Genomic DNA, 14,351 nt, shown 5'->3' on the forward strand with positions numbered 1-14,351 from the left:
TTTTAATACTTACCATATGTATTAAAATTTTATATTGAAACATATATGGTTGCAATTGATTGATTTGAATAATGCTGGCATCATGAGAGGCAAATAACGTTACCCAAATGGTAATGTTCTTAATTTTTAAAAAGAAGGATAGAGCCGAAGGGTGCAAAAGTCAAATAATTATTGGAGGAGCTTGTTCTAAAAAACAAAATGGATGGATGTCAAAAACATCTATAAATTTTTTTTGGTACGTTAATATAACACTTGTCGTCCTTATTTGTGTGCCATGTTTTGGAGATTACTTATCCTAATATTCTATGTTCTATATTCTTTGAGTATTGATTACTCCATGTACACCTACTTTCATTTTCAGTTAGCTTAGGCCGTAGAAAATTGATGAACAACTTCAATCAATATTTTCGTGTTAGTTTTGGGATCAATTACCCCGGTGTTTCTTAGCAATAATGATAATGATTTGTCTAATGCAACAACTTCCAAAATACAACTTATCTTTATCATCAATAACAGTTGTCTAAAACACTAAAAGATCACAATTTTTCAATAAGTAACTAGGAATTCCGTATTCCTTTGATAATCATCATCATAATAGTACTAACTAGAAATAAAAAATAAAAGAAGTCACTTCATACCTAATATAAATTAATCAAAAGATGAATTAAAAGAAGTTGATATAAAAATTAGAAAGTAGTTTCTTTTTAATTGGTATAACTTTTTATTTAAAGTTTAAAATGTTGATTAGAAACAAAAGTATTCCCTTTTGAAAATTATTTATGGTATTGGGTTTTGTTTGGTAGACAATAATTTTCATAAACAATATGAATAATGAGCTTTAAAATTGGTCCAATAAAGTAAAAAATTATTCCACCCCTAAATTACCTCTTAAACCTTAAAACTATATGCACAACTAATGTATTAAATATTCAGCTATTATTAACTGTACATAAATAAATCGAATAAAAAAAATAATCATTAAATTAAAAATAATGAATATAATCATCTGCATACTTATTAAATTGAACATTTAATATATCTATTATTCACATTATTTAATATTCTCATTATCTGTTTATATTTTTTCATATTAATTTTTTTGGTGACTATATTTTTTCATGTTGATTTAAACCTCATTTGGTCTTTTAACTTTTAAATTATCATTTTCTGAACATCATTATTACACGTGTCAACAAGATGGAGCGCACAGGCATCCCATGATTGGGTTATGGTCAAACACGTCAGCAAATTTGGACGGTAGTGATCTCTCTTATCAGAAATCAACGTCCCAGATATTCTCATCATTTCTTTAAAAAAAAAACACCACAAAACACCGTTAATAGCCTCATACGGTAATCTCCTGTACCTGCCCCCACATGATCAATGATCCGGTGCAATCTCAACCGTTCGATTGAAAAGGCGCAACAAAACAACAGAACCAGCTTTCTATAAATTCAGATGAAGACGGAGTTAGAGTGTGGTGGGTCTGCGTCACTGCACCCAGAAACAGAATCAGGAACAGGATACAGAGTGGTAGTTCCATAATTGGCGAGTTAGGGTTCGGAATTTGACTCACTGAGTCACCGCATTGTCGCCGGAGTTTTGTTTTTTTATTCTTTCTTTCTTTCTTTCTTTTTCTCTTTTTTTTTTTTTTTGGCTCCGATCATCAATTCATCATCATTACTCTTGCGGTTCTTTTTTTTTTTCCGGCGAGGAATTTGGGATGTTCCGGTGAGGCGGTGACACTTGGGTCTTACTTGAGTGAGGGTGAATTCCCGATTTTGACCCCAAAGCGAAGGTCTTTATTCCAAAGTTCTTAACTTGCTAAATATATAATGGGTTCTATTTAGGCTTCTTCTGGATTTTGCATTCAGTGGAATGATTGTGATTTATGAATGTGTCATTGTGTGTATGATTTTGGGGTTGATTGTGGGATGATAATTATTTACATGTTGGTACTTTGGGATTGATAAAAAAGGATAAAAATTTGTTCTTTTGGAATACGGATAATGAACTTTTTTGTGCATTTCTGGGGATGCTTGTGTTTGAGACTTATGTTTGGAAATTTGATGAATTTGGCTTATTAAAATCATTGAATAAAGGGAAAAAATATACTGTATTTTTTTTTGTTGACATTCCAAATTGGGCAATAGATCAGTTAATTCATGATAAGTTCTTCAACTTGTTGAATTGGGTTTGATATTTGAGGAAACCTTGAGGAATTTACTGCTTCTGTTGCATTCATGTTATTGCCTTTTTTTTTTTGTAGTATCTTTTAAAAAAAAAAGCTTTTGGCTTTTATCAGTTATTTTAAGTTTATGGCTTTGATGGATTGAATTTATTTATTTATATTTATTAATGCCCCATTTTTTATATTTTTTTCATTTGGATTTTCTTTTTCTTTTGTTGGTGAAATTGAATTGAATCATTTCCTAATCTAGAGTGGTTACTGCAACAGGCAGGAACCACTGGCTGTCCACTCTCTCAAAAATTTTGACTTGTTTCTTTCACAATTCATTGGATTCTAAAGAGAGAGAGCTTCTTCAACTCAGTTGTGTGAAGTGTAACCCTTTATGGCTGTCTCTTTGACACGTTTGTCATGGTGGTTATGGGGTGGCAAGAAAGAGAAAGAGCCAGTTTCCATCAGTGGCTCATCATCATCATCCACTGAATGGGGCTTTCCAATGAAGGAAAGAGAGGCTGTGATGAAGTTCCCTTTGGTGAAGGGAACAAAGGTAGCTCCATCATCTCACAGGAACAAGGTTAAGAGGAAATGGCAGAGCAGAGAAGAGAGAAGGATAAGGGATCATCATGATGATGACCATGCTAACGATATTGATGATGATGTTGTGTTGGTTCCTTCTGATGGTGGTGGTGGGTGCTTGTCTGGCTCTGAATCTGATGACTCTGATTGGTCCATTGGGTGGTTGGAGCCTCATGGATCCAGTTTTCAGAGCTTCGATGATGAATCCGATAATAGTTTTGCTGTGCTTGTTCCTTGCTATAGACCTGGATGCAAGGAGGTTGAGGGTTCCAATAATGAGCTTTTGAGTGTCATCAATGACCTCCCAAATGAGTTTTCATCTGGTAAGATTTACTTCAATTGTATAATTTGATTTCAACTTGTATTGTATTGTATTGTATTGTTCTCTTTCAAGTTCATTGCACTGCTTAACATTTTAGTCCCAAAAACATTGAGGTGATGACAATTTAGCCCCAAAATTGAGATAACATTTTTGGGGATGTATAGAACAGAGAACATCTTTTAAGTACCATTAATTTCTTTGGTTCTTTTGGGGCTAAATTGTTAGTGATCCAATCTTTTGGCTGCTAAATTGTTGGTGGTTTACTCTGTTAAAGTTGTTATTGGATTGTGACTCCTTTTATTATGCTGGTTCTTTGAGGACAGAGATTATTTGTTGAGGTGTTTTATGAGTTCCGTTGTAAATTATGTGGTTGAGAACAATCTATAATTGATGGTTTGGATTTAGCCTTGATGATGATGATTCTGATGAAGAAATGTATATGTCATAATTATCATTGTTATTGTTATTGTGTTTGTGACTTTTCTCTAATGACAATCAGGCACATTTAGCTAAGCAATTATAATGCTGAGAAAAATTTTGCACTGAATTTAACATTACTATCTAATCTAATGTTCCAAATTCTATACCATATAAACTGTGCAGTCAAGCAATTGATGACTTTCTTTGGTGATTCAATAGAAGTAACTTGCTAAGAAATAGAATCCAATCTCAGTAGATGGTGCCTTTACTAAAATATCAATCAGACATTGTAAGTAGAACAATGTCACTTGACCTGTTTCTTGTTCATGGAAAATGAGTTTGTTGTATCTTTGTCTTGTCTTTGTCCAAGCTTGATTTATCAATTTAAAACCTGCCATTTCAATTAATGATAATGTTTGTAAACTGTCTAATGATAATGTTTGGATATGCAGCTGGAATGAACTACATGGATCGATGGCTGGCTTCTATTCAGAATTTTAGAGCTTAGAAGAAGACTGAGCCTGTTACTATGGGATCTTTCTGACCAAAAAACTAATATCTAGAAGTAGGGGGAGGCAAAATAATCTCATGCCACCAAGATTAGTTAGTTTTGTACATAGAATCCAACTCTCCTCTAATATCATCTATTATGAGTAGTAAATAGCTTTAGTAGATATGAATTTGGTCTTGGATATTAATCTCTCTAGGCCAATCAAGACTCTATCAATCACCAAAAGAAAAAAAAAATGTGAATATGAACTTTTTTGGTTGTTGGAATCCTTTATATTTCTACAGTAGAAGGTATCTATTCATATAATAAGATGTGATATTTTGCCCTGCTTAAAATACCAAATAACCATTGAATTTACATCCCCAGTAAGGGTATTCTTTATGTTTGACATTGCTTGTTCATATTGTTCATGAACTACTTTTTAGGTATCCAATTTATAATTTACTAGTGTATTAATATGTGTGTTTATTATTTTTTTTTATAAATTAAATACGTATGATAATTATAACCAAGAAGTTTTGGGTTTGAGTTTTCGAAATACCAAAAGTATGCTTTTTATAGGTTAATCAAGATGGTAAATGTCTAATATTTTAACAAATGAATTTTGAGTTTAAATTTAAAGTATATTTTTTATAGGTTATATATAATATTTGAAGAATTAGAGTCATTCTCGTAACGACAACCAACTGAAACATCATAAGTTTGGACATTTAAAATTCGTGCAAATTCAGACCATCCTCTTATTAAATAAGTTTCATCATCCACTATCCATGCAATACGGCAATGTATAGAATTGTCACATTGAGAAACTAAACTTACCCTTATTCCGTTCAATGACATTGCATTGATGCAAAAGAAGGCCGGTAATTTCTAAAAAAAATCACAATATATTATAAAATTATTTTAATAACAAAAAGCTTAAAATAAGAAAATTTAAATATATTACTAATCGTGAAATTGCATATCCGAGTTTGACACGAATTTAGCAAAACTGAACTTATATTGAGGGAATTCAATCTCATTATGTGCTCCACTTTGAAGATCTCCAGTCAGACCTAGAAAGCATGGAGGGGATGAAACTTGAACTTTGCCTACAAAGCTCCGTGGAAACAACTCCTCAATCAAAAATCGAGCTCCTCCTAAGAAAACTAATTTTATCCACATTCCATTAGATTGGTCATAATATGTGAGTCATCCTTCAGTAAAATAAAGTTTACTGCCTCTTCTTTGGATGCTTACATCCATGTAGTTAGAACCCGAATAAGTGAATACAACTCGATGAGGTATTTCATGGATGTGATGCATTGTAAACGATTGCGGCAAAAGACAATCGCACTGGAACATTAGACGAAAAGAATAAGTTGGAACAAGAACAATTATTAAATTATCAAAAGAATAATATAATAAAATGAGTATATAAAAAATACTATACAATATTATAAATTGTACCTTAAAGAGATCAACTTCGATGAAGAACGAGGAATACATTCTATGAAGTAGTAAAAGAAGAATAATAAATTTAAAGAAAACGAGTTGACTCTCAAATCTAGGCTAAATATCACAAAAAAAACTCTATATATAGGCTTTATTAAAAAAAATAAATATGTAAATTAGTTATTATTAAGATAATTTTTTATTATTTACATTAGTTATACTTGTATGTACATCATATATTTATTTTGTTAAAATTATATGATTTTATCATATCATATTATGATTAGAATTATTGTTTTTTATCATGAATAAAGTAACCGGGCCAACTTCATATCATTATCATACCATATTATTATTATTAAAGTAAAGTATTGTTTTTGTCCCCAACGTTTGGGGTAAGTCCCAAAATTGTTCCTAACGTTTCAATCGTCCTATTTACATTCCTAACGTTTTAAAATTGAATCAATGTTGTCCTGCCGTTAGGGATCCGTTAATAAAATTAATGGCGGGACAAAATTGAGACAATTTTAAAATGTTAGAGACTTAAATAGGACTAAAACGTTGGGGACAAAAACGATACATAGAAATAAATTTTAATTTTATTCTTCAATAATATTAATTTTTTACTGTACATAGTATTTAATTATTTTTAATCATATTTACACTTAATCACTTTATTTTCATTCTAAATAAATTTATTTTTTTAATTTTACACTTAAAGTAATATATTTTTTTATAAATAAATAAATTTTACACTTTCATTCTAAATGAATAATGTAATGTGATTAGAATGAAAGTGTAAAATTATAAAAAAAATTATAAGTAATGTGATTAAGTAATGAAAGTAAAATTACATTATTTATTTCTCCATAGGAAACTATCAGTTACCTAATATTATGATTTAATTAATAAGAATGATGACATTAATATTTTTCATAAGTCTTGTTATTATTTATAGTTAGAAAATAGCCATAAATAAATTTATTTCCTTAATGAATGTTAATTTTGTTGTCAAATTCTATATTACCTTTAAAATTTTAATGTAATTGAGTCTAATTTCTACATTTTGAAATAAATTTACTCAAGAGAATTAATATATAAATCACATTATTATTAAAAATTATTTTTCTAACATAATTAGTGGTGCTTATTTAAACTATTAAATTTAGTTTCTAATTATATTAAAGTCAACCTATTTTATTATTTTGTGCCTTCAAAGAATTTATACGACTGATATAAAAATATAACAATTGAAAAAAATTAATTACAATGGGTATATTCATTTTAACAAATATTCTTCAATCTAATATTATAAAAAAATACATTGGCTACTTTGAATTGCTACAGATCAACTTCCATCCACAGTAGTAGAATGCCTAAATTGAGACATATTCATCAAACAAACAATCAATAAAATACTCATCCGTACTTTCTCATTTTGGGTACATTTATACATAAAAGAAGTTATACATATAGAAAAAAAAAGAAGAAAAGAAGAGTTGAAATAGCAAGAATGATAAAAATCATGATTCTTATAATTTTGTGTGGTCATCTATATATAGTAAATCAGACAACTATGATTATCTAACAAAATTAATTTGTATTTATTGCACTCAACTTGAATAAGTAAGAAATTTTAATTTAGTCTTTAATTTACATAATTTAAATTTAGCTCAATATATTTGATTTGATTTGATTTAATTATTAGTTAAAAATATCTCAATTGTCTATTTTATTCATAAATTTATTATTTTAATGACTAATAAATTAATCAAATTAATTAATTAATACACACAATAAATTTGGTTTAATAAATTAAAAAAACATTAAAGTAAATAAATTAAATTGATATAAATTATAATAAATTATATGATATTTAAATATCTAATCAAATCAATTAGTTGATATAGTTAGTTTATCGTAATAACTTGTATTTAATGAGTTAAAAGAAATAAATCGAGAAATACTCTTAAAAGCATGCCACGTCAGCTCCGTCATTAACGGTCAGAAACCCAATTTTTATATAATAGAATAGATAGAATCGATAGATAGAAGAAGAGATAGAATAGATTAGTATATTACTATTTTTCTTTTAACTATTGCAGCTAAAATTAAATACTATATATATAAAAAATTCATTAATATAAGAATATACCAAATTTTTGTTGATGCTATCAATATTAAATAAAATGAAACGGAATAAATATTGACCAAGGAAGAGAGCCAATTATAAACCTTCAAGGCTACAACATGTACCTAGTAGTGAAAATCATGAAAATAAACCCAACAAGCAGATTCAGAATGTTGCAGGTGCCCAATAAAAAGCCCAACGTGTAAGCCCAATAAACAACAGTGCGACCACAACGTTGAAGGCACCAGTAAAAAATAATAAAAACCCTAACCCCAATTCAATAGAATCAGAATCGTCGACCTCTTTTGTTCATATCATACGTTCCGGTGATTGTCGTAAGTGCTCCACCTTCTCTTCTCCGATTTAGATGTGTGATTTTGTGCATCATTGAATTGAAACTCCGTGTGCTTCTCTCCTGAAATCAGGTTGACAGTTAGAGAGAGATATGGCTTCTGCCGGAGATAAAAGAGGTATGGATGATGTGGATGATAAACCGAATAAAACGGTGAAAGTAACTTCTTCTGAAGAACGTGATTACTTCGAGGATTACAGCAGTGAGGTGCTTTAAAATTCACCACACGCTTTATTTTTTCTCTGTGTTCTGTTTTATTCTTTTTAATATCATATCATAATTTAACTCTTGTTTACAGGGATTCGATGCTCCGGAGGATGGAGGTTCAATACCTGGCGGAATTCGACCCTATGAGATAGTAGATCGGTATCACAAGCGACTTATGTACCGTTTGGCTATGATATGCTTGGAATACTACAATTTCATAAATGTTGTGTCTATGATGGTTTTTGCTTTATTGAGTTTTATTTGTCTATAATCTCATTCACTAATGATTATTTTTATTCTTGTTATTACTATCTAGAAGGCGCATTATGAGATTTGTAAGATTGTCAAGGCTAATGTCCAATGTGTTGCCGGTGCTCCCCATGTTGCCGGCCTAATGTATTACATTACTTTTATTGCAAGCAATCGTTACAGGGTTGAACTGACATTTCATGCAAAAGTATTGAAAAAAGTGGATGATTCCGTCTCTGTCAAGTTCTGTAAGATTGTTAAGGAGGAGGTACCATAATCATTTATCCATATTTAGGGTGTATTTTGGCATTTTAATTTGTTTATTTTAGTTATGACTTTGTTGTTGTGTGTGTGGATGCATTTTTACTTTGATAATGTGGTTTTGCTTTGTCATTACTTTATCATAAGGTTTGCTTATATTCTGACTCATAATTATCTGTGATCCTTAGGTTCTTTGCATGAGTAATCATAGCCACTGCCTGTCATAAATCATCAAAACTATTAATGATATTGTTTCTATTTTGTTCTGTGCAAGATATCTCATTTGATTTTTGCTTCATGTTCTTTGTATATATATTGATAATTGGCATCAACTATTTCATAGGTTTGATTAAGTACTGTGTTTAAACATTTCCCCTCTATCTTTCATGTGGTTAAGCTTTTTTTTTCATTGATTATTTGCATTGGAGTTAATGTAACATGCTGAGATTCTCTTTTTAATGTATTTATCCAGGAATTTAGTACATCTGATGAATTTAGTACTTCTGAGGAAGCTAGTACATCTGATGAAGATAGTACATCTGATGAAGATAGTACATCTGAGGCCTAAGTTGCGAAATCTGAGTTTAGGTCCATGTTCTATTTGTGTGGATAATTTTAATGCCATGTGTTAGTGATCCAATCTTTTGGCTGCTAAATTGTTGGTGGTTTACTCTGTTCAAGTTGTTATTGGATTGTGACTCCTTTTATTATGCTGGTTCTTTGAGGACAGAGATTATTTGTTGAGGTGTTTTATGAGTTCCCTTGTAAATTATGTGGTTGAGAACAATCTATAATTGATGGTTTGGATTTAGCCTTGATGATGATGATTCTGATGAAGAAATGTATATGTCATAATTATCATTGTTATTGTTATTGTGTTTGTGACTTTGCTAAGCAATTATAATGCTGAGAAAAATTTTGCACTGAATTTAACATTACTATCTAATCTAATGTTCCAAATTCTATACCATATAAACTGTGCAGTCAAGCAATTGATGACTTTCTTTGGTGATTCAATAGAAGTAACTTGCTAAGAAATAGAATCCAATCTCAGTAGATGGTGCCTTTACTAAAATATCAATCAAACATTGTAAGTAGAACAATGTCACTTGACCTGTTTCTTGTTCATGGAAAATGAGTTTGTTGTATCTTTGTATTGTCCTTGTCCAAGCTTGATTTATCAATTTAAAACCTGCCATTTCAATTAATGGTAATGTTTGTAAACTGTCTAATGATAATGTTTGGATATGCAGCTGGAATGAACTACATGGATCGATGGCTGGCTTCTATTCAGAATTTTAGAGCTTAGAAGAAGACTGAGCCTGTTACTATGTGATCTTTCTGACCAAAAAACTAATATCTAGAAGTAGGGGGAGGCAAAATAATCTCATGCCACCAAGATTAGTTAGTTTTGTACATAGAATCCAACTCTCCTCTAATATCATCTGTTATGAGTAGTAAATAGCTTTAGTAGATATGAATTTGGTCTTGGATATTAATCTCTCTAGGCCAATCAAGACTCTATCAATCACCAAAAGAAAAAAAAATGTGAATATGGACTTTTTTGGTTGTTGGAATCCTTTATATTTCTACAGTAGAAGGTATATCTATTCATATAATAAGATGTGATATTTTGCCCTGCTTAAAATACCAAATAACCATTGAATTTACATCCCCAATAAGGGTATTCTTTATGTTGACATTTTTAGGTATCCAAGTTATAATTTACTAGTGTATTAATATGTGTGTTCATTAATCTTTTTTTTTTATAAATTAAATACGTATGATAATTATAACCAAGAAGTTTTGGGTTTGAGTTTTCGAAATAATGAAAGTATGCTTTTTATAGGTTAATAAAGATGGTAAATGTCTAATATTTTAACAAAGGAATTTTGAGTTTAAATTTAAAGTATATTTTTTATAGGTTATATTATGAAGAAAATTTGCATAATAATTCTTTTATATTCCATTAATCCATTATATTAGTAGATTAAGATGCCTAATATTTATTTTTTTTAAATGTATGTAATAATAATAAATATAAGCATAGCTAAAATGAAAAGTATTTTATTTTATATTAAAATTAATTATTAATATATTTATATTTTAATATATATTTTATATTAATAACTAATTTCGATAATTAACTTTAATATACCCATAATATATTCGTTAGTCGTTAAAATATAGATCAAGACGTGTTGATGTCGGGCAAATTTTATAGTGTATCCAATAGTGCTGGAATTAGTCATTAAATTACATTAGTGTGTCAGAGAATTTATGATTATGTTGGTTTTGGGTGTTTCTTACCTCGATAACCTCCCAATGGGTCTTTCCTTCCTGAATTGGGTGAGTTATGATTTTTTAATTATAGAAAAGATTTAATTATTTAAGTTTTACTGAAATTATAATTAGATTTTTATATTTTTTATTAAATTTTTATATTATTTTTAATTTTATAATTAAATTTTTTTAGTTAAAAATATTAAAATTAATAAAATATTTCTTTTAAAAAATATATAATTTAAGATATAATTAGATTTTTTATTGTAGATATTTTTAATTTATAAAAAAAATTATTAATTTTAATATATTTTATACTAATAAAAATTTAATTAGATGTAGAAATTTAATTTTAAAAAATTGTAAAAAATTAATTATAATTTAATAAAACTATAAATACTAACAAAATAATTAAACTTATAAAAAATTTAAAATAAATTATTTTTCAAATAAATTGGACAACTACTAATTATAGACTTACATTATAAATTCGCACATCCACCCACACATACACAACTATATGGATTCATATATTCTAATTTCTATATATTCTACTATAAGGGTTAAATCGATGTCTCGAACCCAAATGTAGTTACATGTAGGGCCGGAAGTGAGTCGAGCTAGGCCAAGCTCAAGCTCGGCTCACGAAAATTGAGCTTGACTCACGGCTCGACTCATTAACAATCGAGCTTATTTCTTAAGCTTAAGTTCGGCTCACCAAAAGCTCACGAGCTGGCTCGAGCTCACGAGCTAGCTCAAATAAGAGAAACATAGATACATAATCTATAATTTTATATCAATAAATTATAACTTATATATTTTTAAAAATATTTGAAAAGATCAATTTTATATATTGTTTATCTATCAATAAATTATAAATTTTTTATTTATGTCCTATATTAAAATTATATGTAAAAAATAAATATAAATATTAAATAATTAAGATTGTTATAATATATATATATAATCGAGCCAGCTCACGAGCTAATGAGCTGAGCTTATCCAAGCTCAAGCTCGACTCATTTAATTTATGAGTTCAATTTCAGGCTCAAGCTTGGCTCATCAGCTCACGAGCTTAGCTTATCGAGCTGTTAACGAGTTGAGCTCGAGCTGGCTTGACTCACTTCCAACCCTAGTTACATGAAAGTGAACAAATTTACCATTTGTATCAGGTCTCATTTGTAAATATCTTTTTTTTTTTCGAAAGACTAAGATAACGTTTGGTTAGTGTCTTTCATATTTAAATACATAAAAGAGGCAAAAACTTAAAGATACACGGATTTTTTTATCTAAGAAAAAGTATAGGGTACCAATATACTATTTGCTAATTTATTGTCAATAATAATTAATTATTATATTTTAAACACATGTATAAAGAGACACATCCAGAAAATATATATATAAAGACACTTTCATTAGACACAGCCATAAAAAAGACATTTTTGTTAGACACATCCACAAAGACAATTACGTTAAACACAGTCATAAACAAGAGTTGGCAGAAACACTGTTGATAACGTAGCGGGATTGTTTATCTAAATACAAATCAATTTATCTGGCAAGTATAATTTCATAAAGATTACAACATTAAAGACACACGCAAAAGTGCTTAATTATTATTTTGATTAGCAGAACCAAGTTTTTGAATCCAATAAAGTTCCATCTAATGCAAGCGATGATTCAAATTGTTGTAACACCTTAACAACTTGTATTTTGCTTGATAAAAATACGAAAAACACTGATTGTGCTTCTGATTTTTTATATTGGCACTTTGCACCGAACACCACACTCTCATGTGCTTGGTGGTCCAATGCATTTTCATTTCATATGCGGTTTCTGCAGAAATTCTTAAAGCCTTCAGACAAAAAATTGGCAGGCACCGAAAATATGGATTATTCATACAACTATCAACTACACCACTACACATATATTAGTATTTTAATATATTTATAAATATTTTAATTTAGAAATTAGCATATCTACCGTATAATTACCTTTATATTTATATTAAACACTTCTTGTTCACACAAATTAACACACAGGGAAGATAGGTAAGATTTCTCTTTCAGAAGGATGAAGGATCTATTCTTGTTTCTTTCTAAAATGTTTAAAAACAGTTGGAAAACAATGCAATTTCTACAAATGGTAATATTTTGCTGGCAATAGTATCGTGTCTGCGTGTCAGACACATTTTGGACACGATACCCATCGACGTTCGTCCGACACGCGTGTTTGTCGTATCCAATTGTATTTTAATAAAAATTAAAAAGGTTTTTTTTCGGACACATTTGAACACACCTAAATACTATCACGTGTCAACATATCAAACCTTATTCTTAACATATATTTTTGAAATAAATTTAGAAATAGTATTGTTACGTAGGTAATCTAAAGATAGGTGGATTGGACTAGAACAGAAGGCCCAAACTGCGGAGGAAGGTGGTCTCCGACTTGTGTTCATCTGGGAGCCGCCGTCCGAGTTGTGTGTTTGAGGAATGGGGGGTGGTACCTGCAAGACACTCCAATGTCTTAGTCAGCAAGGAGTTAAGCAGGCTTTTAGTATATTGGAACTTAACTGTAATTGAGTGTGTCAGGGTATTTATAGGAGTCGAGCCAATAACCACCACTAAAGTAGTTCCACTTCTGATGGTGGATAATCGTCCCTTTATCTTAGGGTTGTTGAGATCTCTCTTCTAGAAGCGGATGAGAGATATAAGGAGGCAGTTACTTACTTTGAATAAGTGTTACTTGCCTTTGTATGTTGATTCCGACCTCTTTGAAGAGGTCGGATAGGCGGTAAGGGCCAATTCTTAAGATTTGGGCTTCTTAGCTTAATTTGGACCTGGTTTATTATTTAGGCCAGATATGAACAAGTATATATTATTATTTATTAGAATAAAAAATATTTTAAATATTTTATATAATTAAAATAAGATATTAAAAATAATTAAAAAATTAATTTATATTTTAATATCGATAAAATACCAAAGAATATTACTATTTTTCTAAAATATATATATATATATATATATATATATATATGTGTGTGTGTATTCTGTGTTTTAAAAGATTTTAAAATTTGTGTGTCAATGTGTCTCATGTCGTATCATGTTTCATGTATATGTCAGTTGTCAACCGAAGTAGATGTTTCTAAAAAATAAAAATAAAAATAGATAAATAAATAATAACATAAATACTTATATTTTTCTATTTGGGGAGATTCACTTTCTTTTCTTCCTTCCGGACTTTGTTAAATCTCTGTCAACTTTTTGCCACAAAAGTCGGTCACCGCCACCCTTACATTACAGCTTTTATAAGCAACTTTTCAGAAACTCACCAGACAGAGAGTAGCTTTTAAATGTCTTAGCAAAATGATTAAATCAAAGTATGGTCTCTGTCCAATATTTATTTTGATTA

The 14,351-nt window shown here is 29.4% G+C and overlaps 2 protein-coding genes across 9 annotated transcripts; both read left to right on the plus strand.

Annotated features, from left to right (window-relative positions):
• Window positions 1-1,465: 1,465 nt before the first annotated feature.
• Window positions 1,466-4,396, plus strand: LOC107642276 (uncharacterized). 2 transcript variants are annotated; one of them, XR_002362237.2, is made up of 4 exons: window positions 1,466-1,798; window positions 2,459-3,087; window positions 3,690-3,795; window positions 3,959-4,396. XR_002362237.2 is itself a non-coding variant. In XM_021122720.2 (3 exons), the coding sequence occupies exons 2-3, from the start codon at window positions 2,574-2,576 to the stop codon at window positions 4,012-4,014; spliced, it is 570 nt and encodes a 189-aa protein (XP_020978379.1). In that variant the 5' UTR covers window positions 1,467-1,798; window positions 2,459-2,573; the 3' UTR covers window positions 4,015-4,396. The 2 variants fall into 2 exon arrangements, 1 of the variants encoding a protein (XP_020978379.1); XM_021122720.2 differs by lacking the exon at window positions 3,690-3,795 and having other exon boundaries at window positions 1,467-1,798.
• A 3,385-nt stretch (window positions 4,397-7,781) lies between these two features.
• Window positions 7,782-10,225, plus strand: LOC110271675 (uncharacterized). Of its 7 annotated transcripts, none has more exons than XR_015883446.1 (7): window positions 7,782-7,917; window positions 8,008-8,141; window positions 8,233-8,364; window positions 8,458-8,658; window positions 9,124-9,278; window positions 9,636-9,741; window positions 9,905-10,225. XR_015883446.1 is itself a non-coding variant. In XM_088487829.1 (6 exons), the coding sequence occupies exons 2-5, from the start codon at window positions 8,028-8,030 to the stop codon at window positions 9,217-9,219; spliced, it is 543 nt and encodes a 180-aa protein (XP_088343955.1). In that variant the 5' UTR covers window positions 7,782-7,917; window positions 8,008-8,027; the 3' UTR covers window positions 9,220-9,239; window positions 9,905-10,225. The 7 variants fall into 7 exon arrangements, 1 of the variants encoding a protein (XP_088343955.1); XR_015883447.1 differs by having other exon boundaries at window positions 9,124-9,239; XR_015883444.1 differs by having other exon boundaries at window positions 9,124-9,741.
• The last annotated feature ends 4,126 nt before the right edge of the window (window positions 10,226-14,351 follow it).

This window comes from Arachis ipaensis, chromosome B5 (assembly GCF_059453495.1).
Source record: "Arachis ipaensis isolate K30076 ecotype BB chromosome B5, ASM5945349v1, whole genome shotgun sequence".
Lineage (NCBI taxonomy): Eukaryota > Viridiplantae > Streptophyta > Magnoliopsida > Fabales > Fabaceae > Arachis > Arachis ipaensis.

Bases quoted from the DNA above. Each gene is read 5' to 3' on its own strand.
- LOC107642276 (XM_021122720.2), top strand. From the start codon at position 2,574: ATGGCTGTCTCTTTGACACGTTTGTCATGGTGGTTATGGGGTGGCAAG. The intron at 3,088-3,958 runs GTAAGATTTACT...TTGGATATGCAG, and splicing joins CCCAAATGAGTTTTCATCTG to CTGGAATGAACTACATGGAT.
- LOC110271675 (XM_088487829.1), top strand. From the start codon at position 8,028: ATGGCTTCTGCCGGAGATAAAAGAGGTATGGATGATGTGGATGATAAA. The intron at 8,142-8,232 runs GTGCTTTAAAAT...TCTTGTTTACAG, and splicing joins TCGAGGATTACAGCAGTGAG to GGATTCGATGCTCCGGAGGA. The intron at 8,659-9,123 runs GTACCATAATCA...GTATTTATCCAG, and splicing joins GTAAGATTGTTAAGGAGGAG to GAATTTAGTACATCTGATGA.